This window comes from Pelodiscus sinensis, chromosome 3, assembly GCF_049634645.1.
Source record: "Pelodiscus sinensis isolate JC-2024 chromosome 3, ASM4963464v1, whole genome shotgun sequence".
Lineage (NCBI taxonomy): Eukaryota > Metazoa > Chordata > Testudines > Trionychidae > Pelodiscus > Pelodiscus sinensis.
Window position 1 is genome coordinate 11,571,682 of NC_134713.1, and position 19,964 is coordinate 11,591,645.

A 19,964-nucleotide genomic window follows, 5' to 3' on the forward strand; every position below is an offset into this window, starting at 1 on the left:
ACCAAGTATGATCTGATTAGGTTTCAGACCCACACACAAAAGCTGCAAAATTAAAAAAAGAAAAGAGGTAAAAATCTCAAAGCATTAGCTTTACATTAGGGTTCCCTAGGTTGCCCTGTCAAATGTTTATTTGAAGTGACCAGAAGGTGTCATCTAAACGGACAGCAAGGGTGCGTCTAGACAGCACCTTTATCTCGGAATAAGTTACGGAATTTGTGCTATGTAAATTGCGTAGCTTATTTCAAATGTATTTCAAAATAGCTTATTTTGAATCCCTCAACCCTCGTGGAATGAGGGTTACAGGGATGCCAGAATAGCGCACCTATTATTTCAAAATCTATTTCGAAATAACAGGCGTGCGTAAAAGATGCAGAATAGCTAGATGTACCCGAACAGCCCAGTGATCAGAGAAAAAGTCACCAGCCAGCAGACATGGGCAGCATTTCTGTGATCCCGGAAACTGGGATAGAGTAAGATCCACCTAGAGTCAAAGCTACAGTATGTTTTCTGCCATGAATGGATGGGTAACAGATGATAGCACTTATGTGCCATCTTTAACGTTTTCCTGAATGAAGCTTTCCTCCTTTGACTGGCATATTTTAATAGCATGCATAGTCATGGCATGCGTGTCTAGCCACGGCTTTGTTTTGTTTTACTGCATTGATTGTATCAGATCTGTTTTCCTACTCTGAATCGGTGCTGCAACTCTTGCAACAGGTTAACCACAGTGCAGGCTGTTTCCAGAACCTTTGATGTACAAGTTTGGTTAAAAAGAGCCGGGGAGGGTTGATAGACTAGGATATTGTCAAAGTAGGCTCCTAATTCAGGGTTGAGGCACCAGTCTCCCAGTTTAAGCCCCACTGGGATTCACAAAACTCCCCCTGAATCCAATACTCAGTGCCTAAGCTTTTTTAGTAAGAAAGTCGCTAGGACCCTGGGTTTCCGCCTCTGAGCGGGTATGTCTATACTTGCCCCCTACTTCAAAGTAGGGAGGCAAATGAAGCATACCGAAGTTGCAAATCAAGCCCAGGATTTAAATATCCCGCGTTTGATTTGCATGTTCCCGGTCGGTCGCCATTTTAGAAATTCACTAGCCCGGAGTAACTGCCCGTGTCTACACGCGGCAGTGAAACGGGAGTCCGATTTAAAGCCCCTAATTCAAATTAGCTGGTAAACCTCATTGCAGGAGGAATCCCAGCTAATTCGAGTTAGGGCTTTAAATCGGACTCCTGTTTCACTGCCACGTGTAGATGTGGGCAGTTACTCCGGGCTAGTGAATTTCTAAAATGGCGACCAGCCGGGAACATGCAATCAAGCACAGGATATTTAAATCCCGGGCTTGATTGGTAACTTCGGTATGCTTCATTTGCCTCCCTACTTTGAAGTAGGGGGCAAGTGTAGACATACCCAGCATGAGCCCTGCTGCTTCACTCAAAACATCTATCTCCTGCCTGAATGCCAGAGCATACACAACCTGGGGGGAAGATAGGTATTTGGGCAACTGATGCATTTGTGGGGCCCCATCCTGTGGGTTGGGCTGCCAACCAAGAATATTGCCCTGTGCCCAAATCACGGGTCTGTGGGGTACTTTGATATGAGGCTCTCTCAGTCTCTCCTGGTGAGGTTATTCCACTGTGGATAAGTACTGAAGAGAATACTGGTACAGGGAGAGTGGAACCTGGGTCTCCCATGTCCCGAGGCGGTGCTCTCGCTCACTTGCTCTCGCACATGCCTTCTCTCCAGCCCACATGACTATGTATTTGGCCACAGTGGAACAGCTTCAAACAGGAGAGACGGAGGGACCCTCCTCCCCATCAGAATATCCCACAAACCCACGGCACTCTCCTAAGCTGTGGCAAATCCCTGTTCAAATCCTTTCTATTTATGAGGGCCAAGAGGCGGTGAAATCGTCCTGGGGAGTCTCCCACACGAGCACTTTAACGACTAGGCTAGACATTATAAGGGACTTGTCCTTTTCCCTGTTATCCTCCTAAATGCCTTTGGCTTCTAATTGCAAAGAGGGTGCGTAGCTGCGAATGGCTCGCAGAGATAGGTGTCTAAATCCAAGCTGGAGGGATGCACCTATCTCTGAAGGAGAGGAGGATACACCCCACTCCTTGGTATCTCCCATTGGCTAGCTTCAGCCTCTCCCAGCCTAGCACACCCACTTTTGTGAATCATGCTCAAGTTCTTATTTTTCCCCATTCATTACCTAGGTGCCTAACTCAGGCTCAGTGAACCCCATTATGTTCCTGTGACTTTTATAGTGCCTAAGTACCTTTATAAATCTAGCCTTTTGTGGATAGAAGAAACTATTGGGACTTGGGGATCAGAATTCCCAGGCTCTGTGTTCTTGGGCTCTGAGGACAGATATACTGGAATGCTGGGTTTTACTTCTTCCTGTGTAACCCTTCTGCTAGTTGGAGGGGCACCAGGCAGGGCCAGGTTCAATATCTAGGAGTTCCTTTTCAACAGAACTGGCTCAAACCCCCACCCAGTAACCTGGGACAATTATATACAAGCCCTGGGTGCCTCTGAAAGGCAATACTTCCCCACTGGCAAGCACTGAGTCTGAATGTAGAGGAACCATTTTGAATAAAAGGAGGGAAGTAACCTGGCATTACATTTGGGAAAACATCACAACCAGGATTCATAAACAAAGCCATGAGAAGAACCCCTTCTCCTCCCACTCCCGAGTACATTGGGAGTTGTCCTTTCCCCTCAGGTTCTTTAGTCCAGCGACCGCATGTTCCTTCAGCATGCCCCTCCTTTCTCCCTATACTGCACCACACTCATAGTTGTTCTTTGCCAGTGCAGACTCTAAATTCAGAGGTGCACCTGCCGAGTTCACCTCCCACCTGGGGGGACAGGATGGGAAGGCAAGGGTCACAAGTCCTTTGTGCCTTATTTGCTTTGCTGTCCAGGTACATGTGTTCACTGCTCCTCTCCTCCAGCCACTCCTTATATCTTCAGGCCCCACCACTTAACACAGCTCTCAGTAATTTCAGCTGTTAGCGAGGGAGCCTCTGTGCTGGTGTATGCTGGACAGTCTCTTACATCAGAGACACAGTCCCAAAACAGGGCTAAGGCTTAGACCTGGTTATCATTAATGTCAGCTGTGTAGCATGTAACAAGACATTCAATTGAGTCTTAATCAGCCCTGTTATCGCCCAGTGGAGAAAGGAAGGGCTAAAAGGTACCTAGCATCCTGAGGTAAGCACCCCTCCCATCAGCTACATCAGTGTTTCTCAACCAGTGGTAAAAGTCTGGGGGGTACGTCAACACAACTGAAATTTGGAGAAAACTGAATGTTTTGTTCTAAGTTTTACAGCGCTTTATTATTTTTGTCCTTTTTACACCCAAAAATTTCAGCACTCACCAGGCTACAATTAAGTTGTTGAAACAAATGTGTTGCAATGGTAGAAAAAAAAATGGTGTGTCTGAAAACTCTAGGTATTGAGGGGACTTACAGTTTTTTTTAAAAAAGGGGTACTTTATAAAATAACGTTTAGAAACACTGAGCTATATCACCACTCTCCTCACTCTTTCCCAGTTCATTGGGTATCGGCATCCATGTCCCCTGCTTCGTGAGTGCAGAGTAGTTGGGGTGAGTTCTTCAATCAGGGTATGCCAAATGGAGTCTTGCTACCCGTCATTCACACAAGGAAAATATCCCTTTAGTACCCTTGCCCCAATAACAGAGATGTGTGATCCAGCAAGTGATCATTTGGGCAACGGCGTCAGGTGGGTGTGCCCATGCAAACAAGGTCTGCTCCTGAAGTCCCTTCCTTATCACTAGGGCTGTGTCTAAATTACATCCCTTTTCTTGAAAAAAGGATGTAAATTAGACACTTAGGAATTGCAGATGAAGCCGGGATTTAAATTTAATTCTTCATTTGCATAATGGAGGCTGTGTTTTTTTTTCGACAAAGGGATTTTCGAAAGAAAAACGGCTGTTTAGATGGGGATCATTCGAAAATAAAACCCTTTTTTGAAAGATCCTGTACTCCTGAAAAAAACCTGTAGCCGCCATTATGCAAATGAAGTGTGGGAAATTTAAATCCCGGCTTCATTTGCAGTTTCAAAGTGTCTAATTTACATCCCTTTTTCTAGAAAAGGGATGTAATCTAGACGTACCCTAGATGTCAGAATAGAGCTCATTCCAACTCTGCGTACACCTATGTTGAATCCTCTCTTTTTGGCCTCGGTCAAATGGACTTTAGATCACACATAAGAACATAAGAATGGCCATACTGGGTCAGACCAAAGGTCCATCCAGTCCAGTATCCTGTCTGCTGACAGTGGCCAATGCCAGGTGCCCCAGAGGGAGTGAATCGAACAGTTAATGATCAAGTGATTTCTCTCCTGCCATCCATCTCCACCCTCTGACAAACAAAGGGTAGGGATACCATTCCTTAACCATACTGGCTAATAGCCATTTATGGACTTAACCTGTTCAGTACCCCACAAAACACCCTGTTCCATACCCGACAAAACAGGCCCAGTTTTTTCAATATAATTTCATATTGGAGACTTAAGTGTGTCTCTAATCACCTTTGTAACCTACTTCTGAATCTGCTCTGTTTCTGCTATAACTATCTTTGGGTATGTCTAGACTGCATCTCTCTGTCGGCAGAGGGATGCAAGTTAGGCAGGTCGACATTGCAAATGAAGCGGAGATTTCAATATCCTGTACTTAATTTGCATAAAAATGGCTACCGTTTTTGCTGACTCAGCAATTTGTGGGCAAAAAGCAGCAGTCTAGAGGGGGATCTGTCGAAAAAGAAAGCCTTTTTCGACAGATCCCTTATGCCTCCTGTAAGGAAGTTTATGCGATCTGTTGAAAAAGGCTTTCTTTCTCAACAGTTCCCCCTCTAGACTGATTATTTTTGCCGACAAAGTGCTGAGTCGGCAAAAATGGCAGCCATTTTTATGAAAATTAAGCACGGGATATTTAAATCCCCGCTTCATTTGCAATGTCAACCTGACTAATCTGCATCCCTCTGCCAACAGAGGGATGCAGTCTAGACATACCCTTTGAGAAATGTTGACCATAAATGAACACAGTATTCTGGGTGAGGCCATCTCTTTGAGCTATATAATACTATTAAAGTACGTCCAGTGTTATATTATCCATTTTTTATACAACCTAACACTGCTTTTTTATTTTTTTTTAAATCACTCGCATGCACGTGGATCAGAGGTTTTCAGTGAGCTGTCCACCATGACGCCCAGGTCTTTTTTCTTAAATAAATTATGCCTCACAACTCAAGACAACGAAATACATCTTTGCTTAGTGTGCTCCCTGGGGATCAGGAATTTCTCTGTCAACGGATGCATATATCACTACTAAGATGAAAAGCGGCCTTTGTGCCGTGAACTTCACATGAATAGCATGCATTTCATTATTCCTGCTCACATGCTGTTTGGAAAGGATTTTTTCTAGGGTTTTTCACTGCATGAAGTAGCTCTTCCACAGTCACGAGAGGTTTGCAGGCCCATAGGTATGTGAAGCCCATAGGTATGTAAGGTATGGACTTCACACCAGTGCCTAATTCCCCTTCCAATCAATGGGAGTTAGGCACTTATATAATTCTGTGACTTGCACTCTAACTCCTGTGGGTTGTAAGCACCTTCTGAATTTATTGTTTTCAGGGCTTGTTCTCCAAGGACTGCCTGGTGGCCTTTTATTTAAAAACATGGCAAGGGTCACATCACAGGAACACACAGGTGTCATTACAATGGAGGTTTGGTTAGAATGGTTTTATTTGTCATTAAGGATAAGAAAGGGACTTATAGTACAACAACCACACAAACCTGAGAAGATGACATTTAATAAAACTTCTCTAAGGGACCTCACTAGGTAATCTGGGTCCTATCTGGGATCCCAAATTCCTTTTGTCCCAATGTTCATTTGTGTCTTGGCCCTAAAATTAAAATGTCAACAAGGGTTGGTACAAGCCAAAAGTGTTTATTGGCTCCGATTTGGCATCTAGAGACTCATAGGGTTTGTCCACATGGCAGTTTGATTTCTGTGGTTGGCCCATGCCAGCTGACTTAGGCTCATGGTGTTTGGCTTAAGGGGCTTTTTGAAGTATAGATATTTGGGTTTGGGCTGCAACCCAAGCTGTGAGAGCTTCCCAACTTGCAAGATCGTAGAGACCAGACTGCAACCTGAGCTGGAATGTCTACACTGCAATTAAACAGCCAGTTCAGCCGAAGTCAGTTGGCAGGGGCCAGCCACAGGTTTTTAACTGCCATGTAGACATGCCATTAGTTTCCTCAATGCTTCGGGTCTGCCAGACAAGGGGAACTCTCCTCCTGGGCCTTTCAGAAAATTTACTATGGACTCCTCTCGTTTGAATCAGCTACAGAGTTCTTTCTACCTCACTTCCTAGCCTAAACAACTCCGTGCGGTTATTTTCAATTAGTAGACAGTTGCTGGGTTCTGTCCCAGAGGTGGCTGCATTTCAATGATGGATTCAATTTGGAGTAAATAAGGTGTGTAGTTAAGTATAACCATTGTCTTTACAAAGCTCTGCACTGAAGAATGGAGCATGCTCAAAAGGAAATTAAAGGGTACTTTTACAGAACTGGGGAGCAGTGAGGACTTACAAATAACCACATATATAGCTAACACATTATATAGTCCAAGTTTATGTACCAGTTGCTTGGGAGAGTGCTTTGGGATCCCTGAGGAGAAAGGCACTACTGAAATGTACAATATAGTTTTTGTCTAAAAAATAAGAACAAAAGCTCATTTTGGGGTACAGCTTGAACCTCTCTAGCTCGGCATCCTCAGGACCTGACCGGTACCAAACCAGAGAATTTGCCGGACCATGGGCTTACCACTGCTTACTGGGCTCTTAGAAGACATTTAGGGGTAAATTAGAGCTAAGCAACAGCACAGAACACTGAGCTCCAAGACTGGTGGCTGTAAACATACTTTATGGTACCATGGGAAACTTGTCCCACACCCATAATAAGTGGGCATCCAACTAACTAAAATCATGCCGGACCATGGATTTTGCTGGACCAGAGAGTGCTGGACTAGTGGTTCAACCTATAGATTCAGTCCTGGTGAGAGAGATTAGAGATAGGCAAATTCAGTTTGTGTTATTTTGAACTCACTGAAAAGAAATTATATTCTGATTAGGAACAAATGCGAACAAAGGAGAAAGGGGAAAATCCATTGGAAAAAAAAAACAGGATGGAAAATGGCACAGGCCGAAGGAAAAACAAACGGAGCTTTTGAGAAAAGGAAAGGTTGAGAAAGAGAACTTCCATGGAAAAATACTTTATGTGTGAGAGTTACTTCTTTAGATTTAATAACGTCTAACTTGTACCACAGAGCTTTTCATAAATTCAAGAGGCAATGCTAAACGCTGCCAGCTAAGGTATTATCATATTAATTAGCCTGCAATGACAACATTACCACAAACCAGCCAAGAAGTCATTCTATATCTCTGCTCATTAGCATCACTCCTAGATCCATAAGACACCCACTTGTTCCGGGCTAATTTTGGGTGGCTTATTCTAATATGTAGCACTTGTTTCCCTTTATCTAGGAAGAGGAAAGATGTTTGTAGGTTGTGGGGAAAACATGCTGTAGAGTGACAGGCAAATGGGTCAATACATTGGTTTCACGAATCTTAAAAATTGGTTGAGATTCTTCTCAACTCTCAAAGGTAGATCAATTTCTCTGCACATGCTCATTCCAGCCTCTCAATCTTATGTATTGAAATAGGATTCCTCTAGAGTCCTGTACTACAGATTGCACCTCCCTGAACTGGGACTCTCTCATCCGGTAACATCCGTGGGTTGCTGAACGAGAGAGCCCTGGGGCAGGAGGGCCAGTATCTGAGAGCCCCGTGAAAAGCAAGGCTGGTAGTAGCACAGCCAGGGTCTCAGCAACCCGGTGGTGGTAGCAGGGCTGTGGTAGTGGGGCAGGAGCAGCTCATCCATCCCGCTGGGGCCGGGGCAGCTCGTGTGTGCCGGCACAGCAGCAGGGTTGTGCCGCGGCATTCTGACCGGGGCTGCATACCAAGCCGTGGCAGCCCAGCCGGGGAAGCCTGGCAATGGAACCAGGGCTGCAGCAATCCAGCTGGGGTCAGCAGCCTGATCGGGGCTACGTGCCACCACTAGGGTTGGTGCCACGGCAGCCGGGCCAGGTCTGCATGCTGCCATGCCAGCAATGGAGCTGGTGTAGCTGTGTTGCCTGGTCAGCAGCAGTGCTGAATGAGCCGGTGGCAGGGAGAGCCATCAAGCTGAGGGGGCTGGTGACAGGGGACCTTCCTTGGTCCGGAAAATTTCCTCATCAGGTACCCCTCAGGTCCTGAGGGTGCTGGACCAGTGAGACCCAACCTGTAGTACTCATACCAGAATTGCTTGCCTGTTGTCAGGGTTCCAGTTGGATGCCCTGGTACTCGGGTACTCAGATGATGCATGCTATAAAAACGTGTGATTCTAGAGTTATAGCACAAGCCATAGGACCTGGATTCTATCTTCTGAGTTCACTGTGACTTAGCCCTTTTCACCTCTCAGTGATTCAGCTTCCCCCTCTGTAAAATAGGGGAAACAAACCCTATCTGTTCCCTACTTATGGGTCTACTCATTAAACGTGGTGAAGTGCTCTCATACTCTGGTGATGAGCATGATGGAAATGCCTTAAAATGAATCAAGTCTTTGAATACAAATAGGATGATGGATGATGCATAATTTCTGAGACAGATCTGGCAGATCTTAAGTAAAAGTACTTCTAGTATCAGCACATTGGAGTGGGCATTCTTATTTTTGATTAATGTCATTTTCCCCTTTAACTTCTAACAACTGCACAACATTAAAGAGCATTCCTGGTTAATCCAGGCAGCATTTGTGCAGCTGAGCTGCTAGCAAAAGCTGGAGAGGGAGATATGATGAGGGGTAGTCCATTAAGTGAAGGGAGGTATGGAACCCAGCTGGATTGGTTTCACCAGATGTCTCTTTACCGTTTTCCCCTTATTACACCACTCTTTTGGCTTCTTAAAGGAGACGGGCTCTTTAGTTCTGATTTTTTAATAAACTCCAAAGTTACAGAATAATAAATGAGCCATGAAGAATAATTATAACAGAGTAATTAAAAAAAAGTCAGATTTTCTTAGCTGAGTGAAAATCTCTGTAATAAATAGAACCAGTCCTTCGAACAATTTCTCACTCGCACACATATATGGATAGGAGGTTTACCTAGGTAAGAAACTTTTGCCGGTTTAACTATCCCAGTATAATTAAAGCAGTAAAAAATCCCCAGTATGTACACGGTTTACCAGTATAAAAGTGCTTATACTAATATAGTTCAGTTTGATTTGGGAAGTGGATGTGGTAGACATAGGACTTCTGATTTTAGGTTTTCAACTAAGAAACGCTAGTAACAACACTCACAGAGACAAAAATGAAATCAGTGTTTATCCAGTGAACACTGGAAAAATACCAAAAATGGTTACTCAATTCATATTGACTTCCCCCTTTTCCCATTGCAGAACTGTATATAGGTGATATCCCTGCTCCCTGGATTGTATCTCAGGGCTTGTCTAGTTGGAGCAGTAATGTGGACTACAAGGGTGTGATTTTTTGAAGTGCACCAATGAATCGTGCATTAGTTGGTCTGTGTAGACTATTGCTAGTGCACACTAAGAGGTCCCTAGTGCTCTTTACCATAGTGCTGTTTGAAACAACACTGTGTGTGTATGCAAAGAGAAGACCCCATAAAATACTGGTTTTGGACATCCTCATACAAATGAAAAAGTGCAAAATATGAACACCAGAAAATGAAATAAATAAACCTAGAAAAACCAGACGCCATAGGTATATACTTACAATGGCACTAGAAGATTTACTCAGCATTGCTTGGGTCCTTAATTCAAATGAGTGGTTTTTTTCTTCATTTAAATCATTGTTCTGGGTTTGGGCTGAGGATGAGGGGTTCAGTATGCAGGCTGCCCCGGGGAGAGAGGACAGCCCCTTTTCTCACTGCAGCAGCTTGGAGGCAGCTGACAAGTGCCTTTCTATGACCGCTGCAGCGGGTGTGGCTGGGGGTGGGGCGAATGTCCCTCAGCTGGGAGACAGACGGACATACAGACAAAGAAACACACAACAGACAAATTCTCTGAAATGTATAGAATGTAGCTGTCCCTTTCTCCACCCCTGCTTCCTGCTGGCCCAATGGAGTTATAGCTGTCCTGATCCCCATCTGTGGCTCCTTGTTGCCCCCCCCCCGTGGTCATTTTACCGTATAATTCCCTCCCATCAGACTCCTCCTTTTCCATTTTATGAGCAACAATTGAATTCCAGGCATATCTCATTGTCCTGGCACAACCAAACCCTGACCTTGCTTTAAGTTATGATAAGAGGAAGCTGCATACCAAATTTGGTGGTCCTACCTCTTACTCTTTAGGAGGAGCTCTTGGGAAAATGTACTCCCAGATGGACGGACAGACAAACACACATTTGTAAAGTATATGATAAGATTATTGCATCCACACTAGGACTTTTACTGGCAATGCTGTCTCCAAAAAATGACGCCTCTAATCAATTTGGCTTTACCAGCACAATGTCTGAGTGTAGACTACACACTGCTCTTTCAGTCTCCAGAATTCACCGTGGGGCAGATCTTCAGATAGTCTGAATTGTCGTAGCTGAAACAGTGGAGCTGTAACAGTTTAGACCAGCTGACGATCTGCGGCACTGTTTTTAATACTTAGGTGCACCACTGTACAGAAGACTTTGCCACTTTTGCTTTGACCCGTGCTGGTTTCTGTCTCTAGCCAAAATGCCTAGAGAACCCCAAAACAGTAAATAGGTCTTTACAGATAAGTTGGGGATTTTTTTTTGTATGGTAAATTGTTTAGACGTGTTAATAACCCTTTTATTTTATGATTTGCTGTTTCCAGGGCACAGACAGAAGCTTGATGACTCTAAACCTAGTTTGTTCTCTGAACGCCTCAGTGATTTAGGGCGCATTCCTCATCCCAGTATGAGAGTAGGGGTCCCGACTCAGAGCCCACGGCCCTCTCTGAACTCTGCACCAAGTCCTTTTAATCCACAAGGACAGAGTCAGATTACAGGTAAGAGACAGAACCATAGGTTTAACTTGCACAGGCAATGGTAGTAATTGGTTGTGGATATTTTTGTGTCGGCTATAGGGAAGCGAGGCTGTTACAGAGTGAGAGATATGCACCAATCAAAGCTAGCTGGGGAGCAGATTATTCTGGGGCATTTAAAGATGCACATGTCTTTCTCTTCTTCAATTAATATTTTTAAAAGACCAAAGTGTCAAAATACAGCAAATAGGGGAGAAATCTGATGAAATCCAAGCACCATGATGCTCTGAAATAACCCACCCATGTGCAGTGGTGCAATATGTGGAGATAGTCTCTCTGAACATATTTACTTAGCTGTGCTCTTTACTTTGCTGGAAAAGAGTGGCCAACATTGTACTGACGAGATCATGATACCAATGCAACCTTCTCACACTGTGGGTATGTCTAGACTGCATCCACCTGTCGGCAGAGGGATGCAGATTAGGCAGGTCGACATTGCAAATGAAATGGGGATTTAAATATTCCGTGCTTAATTTGCATAAAAATGGCCGCCATTTTGCCGACAGCACTTTGTCAGCAAAAAGCAGCAGTTTAGAGGGGGATTTGTCAAGAAAGAAAGCAGGAGGCATATGGGATGGCTTTCTTTCTCGACAGATCCCCCTCTAGACTGCCGCTTTTTGCCGACAAAGTGCTGAGTTGGCAAAAACAGCGGCCATTTTTATGCAAATTAAGCGTGGGATATTTAAATCCCCACTTCATTTGCAGTGTCGACCTGCCTAATCTGCATCCCTCTGCCGACAGAGGGATGCAGTCTAGACAAACCTTGTGGCTTCTCTCTAGTGCCCATTTATATCTCTGTCACCATCCACAAACTGGAGCATATGAAAATCTCCCTAGGTTGCTAAAGAGGATTGTATGCAGCAGTTCTGAGTGCATGCTGAGGGATGGGATTTCACTGTGCTGAGAGTAATAATAAATTACTGTGTGTAACAAATTACAAAAGTGAAATGGGATTTTAACTATAATTGTGCCAGAGATACGCAACAAAACCCTAAAGCATACAAAACTCACAGAGATTAGTATTTTGTTAAAAACACGAAGACTTTAGTAAGTTTTGCAAACTTTTTCCAGACAACCTGTGCCTGATTGTGAGTCAACCTGGGAAGATTTATGGTTTCATGTTTCAAGTGGTTTGACATGATACCAGCTGAAACTCAGTGGTTTAGATGAAATGTTGTGGCTTTGTTGTTGTTGGTTTTTTTTTTAAAAGTTCAACTGGTAAATTAATTTGCAGTAAAGAATAAGTGGGTTTTTGTTTGAACCCAAAACTCAACATGAAACCTCATGAGAATTGAAACTGAAAAATAATTGTTCTCATGAACCTTGGTGAATGGAAACTGCCAGGTTTCTCACAGCTCTAGAATTCTTGCTTTAACTTTTGTGAAATATGAATATAATATGTAGAGATATCATGGGACCGGCCATCCACTGATTTCTCATAACAGGTTCATTTGCCAGGCTTCCCTTTCATTAGTTAGGCATCTGAAAACTGGGCTTTGCTACATATAGTGCTATAGTTAAGAAGTGCCAGACCAAAAGACCGGTGATCTCTTTAGTCTAGTGTCTTGTTTCTGACACTAAATGAGGCTTCGCCTTAACTTCCAGAAAAATTGGGACAGAGTTCCCACTTCAGAACATCTGGATAAGGCCCTTAAAGGCATAACCATAATCCTCTTCTTTTTGCCTCTCTGGAGTCTACCTATTGTGCAACACCGTTAAGGCCGGGATGCATGTGTGTGTGTGTGTATAATTCTTCTTGACCCGCATCTGGTGATCAGCTTATGGCCTGAAGGAGAAGGACTGAGAGAGCCCCTTGTAACTTTAATCCTAGCTAAGCGTAACTTCATATGCTGTTCTCATTCACATAAAAGCCTCCTGTAGAAATTGTGCTTCTGGGTTTGATTAATAATATACTTCTTTGCCTCGTTATGAATCAGCAGCAGCACGTACAAATCCTGGAGGTGAAAACGTCAGATGTTCAAATAAGTCTGAGCGCAGACAAAGCCTTGGTCTTTACTACTCACGGCATGGTTAGAGTCAACAGATAAAAGTGATGAAGACTGTGCTGACTGAGGCTATGTCTGCACTTCAGATCTTACAGCCACGCAGTTGGGCCACTGCAGCCGCATTGTTGTAAGGTCTACCAGCTGCTCTATGCTAAGGTGACCAGATGGCCTGATTTTATAGGGATATCCTCAATATTTGGGGCTTTGTCTTATATAGGTGCCTATTACCCCACCTCCTGCCCCAGTTTTTCACACTTCCTATCTGGTCACCCTACTCTATGATGATGGGAGAGAGCTCTCCCAATGGCATAATTAAACCATTCCCAAGGAGCAGCGGTAGCTATATTGCTGGGACTGTGTCTCCCGCTGGCATAGTGCTGTCCACACTGGTGCTTTTGTTGGTAAAACATGTATCAGATGTGTGTTTTCCACACACACTCCCCGACCCACAGAGGTGTTACTGTCAGAAGTGCTACGTTAGACATAGCCTGAGATTCAGGCTGGGGCTGCTGGGGCAGAGAGAAGCAAGCCTGCTAACAAATTGCCCCAGGGCCCAACGAATCTAAAGGGCCAGGGCTCCCACTGCTGCTACTGTTGTCATGGCAATGGCTAGAGGCCCGGGCCCTTTAGAATTGCCGTAGGAGCGCTGTGCCGCATGCTCCGGAGCTCCACATGGTATACTCCTCTGAGGGCCGGCAGGAGCGGGGAGGACACAATGCCATCTGAGCCCCAGTCCTGCCCCTTCCACCAGAGGCTCCACCCCTTCCCGGAGCACAGAGCCGCCACCCCTTTTCCCATTGCCCAGGGGCCTGGCAATCCTGTTGGCTCTCCTCCCCCCTTTCCCCTCCCCCCGAAGGGAAAGTGACTTGGATCAGGAAGGGGCGACTTCTAGCTGTGAAGTCCGTCCACTCCTTGTCAAAGAGATTCATGTTTGTGGGGTACTGATGAATCCCTGACGGCTGTCACTTCCACAAGTGGCAGCAATGACTCCTACCACCTAACTCAGACCTCGCCACGGCCCCCCACGCTTTGCCTGCCCCTGGTTGCATGAATGCAATGCACTCAGCCACTGAAGACCACTTGCTAGCATGATGGTAGCCCACCTGCTTACTAGAGCCGTCAGGGAGAGAGCCTACTTCATCGGTGCTCCGTGAATTGCATCTGTTTTGGGGCACTATTCAAGGTGTTGATTCTAATCTGTATAACCTGCTATATTGTGGGATGGGGCTGCTTTCAGGAACACTTCTCTTCCCATGTTCTACTACCATGATGGCTGTGGCGCTGCTTGTGATAATCCCTGTGTGCACTTTTGGGGGTTGCGTTTACTGTGGCTAGTGGAATCCCTTGCAGAGGAACATAGGCCTGAGGGAGACAAGGTTTGCAGCCCAGAAAGCTGAGGGAGGCACCCCTCTTCAATCCATTTATTGCATGAACATGGAAGATTGCCGAATGTGTGCTTATTTGGGGGCAGTGCAGCCTGGGATAGGTGCTGTTTGTGCTTCCCTATGGTACTGTATTTTCTCCATTTAACATGCAATACTCTGCACACTTCCAGAAAGGAATCAAGAACAACTTTGCCTTTTCTATCCAGTGCACTCTTGGCACAGCCACTTGAATGAATAGGATTTGGGTGTGCAATAAAAAGAGAAGTGACCTTTGTACAGAAAGAAAGGCTTTTTATTACATTTGATAAAATTGACCAGGTGTTGCTTTGCAAATGTCTTAGTTTGGTAATTTTTTACTTAGTAATTAAGATAAAAGAAAACCATTAGTTCCTACCAACTGTAGTAGCACACAATTGTTTCCTTATTGTAAAAGCCAGTGTGTAACACCGTTAAGCACAGTTAAACTTCTTTTGTTTAATTCCCATTTAGGTTTTGCATGATCATTGTAAGATCAAACAAATAGTATTTAAAATCTGGCCATCTCCCTGCTGAGTAGTAAAGAAGTAAGAGTATGCCATAACACAGTTGCTGGTTTACTGTTACATTTCTTTTTCTGGGTTGTGTTTGTTTTCCTATAGTATCTAAATACTTTTTTTTAAATACACCATGTTCTTGAACCTGATACAAGACCAGCTTGTTGCCGGGCAAGCATAGCTTAGCACAGACTTGTCCTTATTCAACATGGCATTTTAACTGTTATTCTGCAAAGGCAACATCGAAGGGTCATTAAAAAACAAATCATCCAATAAGCAGATACCTTTGCTGAGGTAGTGCAGATCCAATTTAAACCCTGCATATTGCTCATAAATCAAGACTCCCGTCCATTCCCATTTGGATCCAGGTACATTTGCTACTTTTTTTTTTTAAGTGGAACTCGAAGGACTTGCTTGCGTATCAAATTTCCCTCCCATTCAACCAGTGGACTTTTGCATCAATTCTTAAACATGAACAAAGAAAAAAAATGTTGTTTTTTCCCCCTAATATACAACCAGTGAGGATTAGCTTCTATCAGATGGGAAAAGCCACAGGCATAAGGGCAAGAATGCGGCTGCAAAGAATCTCAGCTGCAAAGAAGAAACTGTAAAGTGGGAGTTAAGTGAGGTTTCATGCTCCATCACCACTAAGGCCCATCTGATCTATAGGCAATCTGTGACTTTAGGAACTGAAATAACAGCACTCAAAAGCAGGTTGTGTGAGACATGTTTCTCCCCCTCCCTCTCGTCTCCTCCCCTTCCCTCCCCAGCAACCTTTAGCTTCATTTTTTTAGACTAGGGAAAGACCAAGCACGTTCCCTTATTGACTCATGACATTTATGACATTTAGGGTGGCAGAAGGCAGAGTTAATGCCATGAGGATTGGATCCTTCTGCTTTTACTTACCCTTCAGTCAGTGTGGGGAACTCACTTGCTCTGTCAGGCCAAGAAAGTTCTTTGCTGGTGTGTTCTTAGAGTGCAAACAGACTACCAGAGAGAAAAATCCACCCTGGGCAATAATTCTACACCACTAGTCCTGATGTTGAGGTGCTAAATGTTGATAGGCCTTGTGCTGACCATCTAGCTGCAGAGTGATGAGAGAAAGAGGGCCTTCTTTTCTAGGCGGGGTGCTTTTCTACATTTAGCAGCATTGCTTTATAGGCGTCTGCTGTAGATTGTCAGGAATTTGATGGAACGAAGCAAGCTGCTTTTAGTACAAAATCTATCTAAAGATTTGTGGACTAGGTTGTTGAGGATACCGCTTCCCATAGCCCAGAACAGCCCTTTATCATCAAAAGGGGGAGATTAGCTGTAGCATGCATGACACTGTGCCCTTTAAACTCAGCGCTAGACCCTCTGTACTGAATTGAATTTTATCCATAAAGAACGTTCGTCCAAAATTTAGTCCAGAGAAGCAAGTTTTGGCTGCTTTTGACTTTAATACAGAGATGTGGCTGGTAGAAATGAGAGGACCTAGCATGGCTGGTTACATGTATCAGCATAAAGCAATGAGAGCTGTAGGCTGCTACTCCATGTTGTGGACAGTGGGAACTGCAGTCTGTTGCACTGTTTGATGCTTCATTGCATCCTTGATGCTACTGGCAACTTGTCATAGTGATTGTCCAATGGGTCGAGTCTGGGCACACACAAAGGGATCTGGCCCAGAATGTTTAAGGGTCCATGAGAAACTCAGAGAAGAGAGTGTTCCACTCTAGCCCATTTACTCCTGCAGAGAGCAGTTTTGCTTTGTTAGGACCATATTTGAGGCTATATCGCTTTAAATATTTACTGAGGAGAGGTCGCAGACGGCTTGTTTCTCAGCATGAGCAGTAGCATTAATCCAGTCAGCAACAAGCAGATGTGGCATCAGAGGTGAATGGATGACAGACTCAGACGAGAACCTTGTGTAAAATCATAGAATCATAAAATCCCAGGACAGGAGGTCATCAAGTCCAGCCCCCTGCCCAAAGCAGGACCAATCCCAACTAAACCATCCCAGCCAGGGCTGTGCCAAGCCGAGACTTAAAAACCTCTAGGGATGGAGATTCCACCACCTTCCTAGGGAACCCATTCCACCACCCTCCTGGTGAAATAGTTTTTCCTAATATCCAATATGTGCCCGCATGTGCTCTTTTGGATTGTAGGCTCTGCAGCACTGGTCTCCAAACTTTTTATTGTCACCCCCTCTTGCCCATAATGTAATCTGTCCAGGCCCTGCCGGGGCCATGGCAAAGAAGCAAAGACCGGGGCTTAGAGCCAGAGCCGTGATGAGGAGAGGAGCCATGGCCGCAGCCAGGGCTGGAGCTGCAGCTGGGAGGGGGCTGGAAGCTGGGCGCTGAGAGCCAAGTTGCAGTTGGAGGCCCCAGTTAGAGTCAAAGTCAAGAGCTGAAGCTGGAGCCTTGGCTGGGGCTGGGGCTGGAGCCAGAGAAGAGCTGGGGGCAGATCGGGGCTAGGTGTGCTCCCTTCTCACCGCTCCTCAGGGCTGGCCTGAGCCCCACTGTATCCCCCACATGTTTCTCCACATCCCCCCAGGGAGGCATGCCCCACAGTTTGAGGGCTACTGCCCTTCAGTGAGAAATGGTCACCTTGTGATCATGTTCTCCAGTACAGGTTGGACCTCCCTGGTCCGGCACCCTCGGGACCTGACTGGTCCCGGATGATGGATTTTACTAGACCCGGGAAGGTCATTTTTGGACCCCTGCCACTGGTCCCCTTGGCCCACCCACTGGCCTCCCAGCCAGTTCCCCACTCCTTCTGGCCCCACTTTCCTGCCGACCCACTGGGCAGCCATCTCTGGGGCTCTAGGCAGCTGCGTACACTGGGTGCTGGAGGTCCCTAGGCAGCCCCACACATTGTGTGCTGGGGCTTCCTGAGCAGATGCACGCTCTGGGTCTCCATGAACAGAGCTATGCATCAGGGCTCCCTGGGCAGACCCACATGCTGCTTGCTGGGGTTCCTGAGTGGGCGCACACACTATACAAGACCTCCGTGAACAGCCCCACGCCAGAGCGCTCAGCCGTGCTGGGCAGCCACACACCGGGTCTCCCAACCCCGCACGTCAGTCCTGCTGCCACGTGCTGAGCGCCCCACCCCATCAGCTCCCTGCAGGCAGCCCATTGCCCTGCTAGCCTTATGGCTCACCCTATACTGGGACTCTCTGGTCCATGCCAGATCAAGGATGTTGCCAGATCAGAGAATCCCGGGTAAGAGAGTTTCAACCTGTACTCTTCTTGTTTGGGGAATGGAAAATTGATTTCTCTCCACTCTAGATGTATGTATGTCTTATAACCTACTGCCAACGCATGGCAAAAGGCTACTTAAGTAGGAAACGGTGTCTAATTGACAAATGACTTGGGACATTTATGTTTAATTTTGTATAGTCCATCCAACATTTGACTAATTTCTAAACACCCTTGTTTTCCCAAGTATCCAGTAGCATGTGTTCAGCAGACCATGGAAGCAATTGACAAATAAGTATGTAAATTTACCAGCGGTAACTTTGAATGTGGCAGTGAAGCCTAGGAATGAAATAATACGCAGTCTTTTGATATTTCCTGCTTCACAGAAGCTTACCTGGCACTGCAAACAGGAAGTAGCTGTGTGCTTGTTAGCTTAGACCTCACCCCTGCTGACTCGTTGCAGCCGATTTGTGCATGAAGTTTAGGAGTATTTGCATGACATGCCCTGTTGTGAATGACTTACGAAAGCAGCACTTTTTTCACACCCACATAGGCATAACAAAAATGTTTACAAACGGAGGATTGTTCTTAGTAATCACTCCAAATTCTGACGTGCAGAAATATGATAGCCCTGACCTGCCTGGCTTTGGTCACCTCACTGTGCTTTGCCTTTCTTAGTGTTTGCCTCAAGACAGGTGGGTAGGTTATTTCACCACCCCCATACACACACCTGCTCAGTATGCTTTTTATTTTCTTGTGTGCTGGGGATTCCTTTAGGCAGAGTCATACTTCCTCTAGGTAACCGTTCTGGCTGGGACGTCTAGGCTTTTAACAATTGGGAAAATGCTGCCATTGTCAGCGCCCAGGATCTTTCATCTGACAGTGCAAAGCTCCTAGCTCTCCGACACCCAGATAACCTGGCAATTCTCACCCGCCCCCTGGTAGAGCTAACAGGAGAATTTGCTTCTTGTACAGAAGACAGAAAAAGCTTCCAACTAATATGCTCACACTGATATGCTAATATGCACTCCACCAGTGCACATTAAATACCAAGTGTATCCAAGCTAAGTGATCACTCAGCACAGAAGCAATGAAAACAGAACTCTCCAGAACTTCTTTGTGATTCCCTTAAGTGCTTGTGCCCAGTTTTGCCACATGTCTCAGAAAACATCAGTCTGAGAGCAAACTCTGGGATATGAACAGGCTCGGTGGGGCTTGCAGGGGCAGGTTTTCCTCTCTGTATTGGGCTCTGTTTTCAATACAACTGTGGTGTTTGTGGAACCCCCCCCTCCAAACAAATAGGATTGCTTGATCTCTTATAGCCTATGTTCCTGCTTCACTGGCATTCTGGGAATCTATGTTCAGGCTTGTTTACGCTACAGATTATGTTGGTATAACTTATGTTGCCCCAGGATATGAATGCACCATCTTCTGAGCGACGTAGGTTACACCAACTAAGCGCCGGCGTGGAAAGCACAACAGGAGAGCGTCTCCCTCTCTTCTTGCAGAGGTGGTTTTATTATGCCGACGGAGAAGCTCTCTCCACCAGACACATTACGACAGTGCAGCTGCATCGGCGCAGCTATAGCACTTCTAGTGTAGCCTTTCCCTAGTGCCACCTTATGGGTTTCTCACAGGCCAGTGGCCTGAAGGACTAAGTTCTTTTGGAAGTCTGCGCACTGAATTTCCCATGTGGCCTGGTGAATGAACGTGTTCGGCCCAGCTT

General features: G+C 45.4%; 1 protein-coding gene across 3 annotated transcripts in view; it reads left to right on the top strand.

Moving 5' to 3' along the window:
- RUNX2 (RUNX family transcription factor 2) overlaps positions 1-19,964 on the top strand; it is a 213,045-nt gene that overhangs the window by 148,959 nt on the left and 44,122 nt on the right. For 2 of the 3 annotated variants that reach the window (XM_075923375.1, XM_075923376.1), the window contains exon 6: positions 10,926-11,099. The exons of the other annotated variant lie outside the window; for it this stretch is intronic. In XM_075923375.1, the coding sequence (XP_075779490.1) occupies positions 10,926-11,099 (174 nt within the window). The remainder of the gene's footprint in view (positions 1-10,925; positions 11,100-19,964) is intronic. 3 annotated transcript variants of the gene reach the window in all.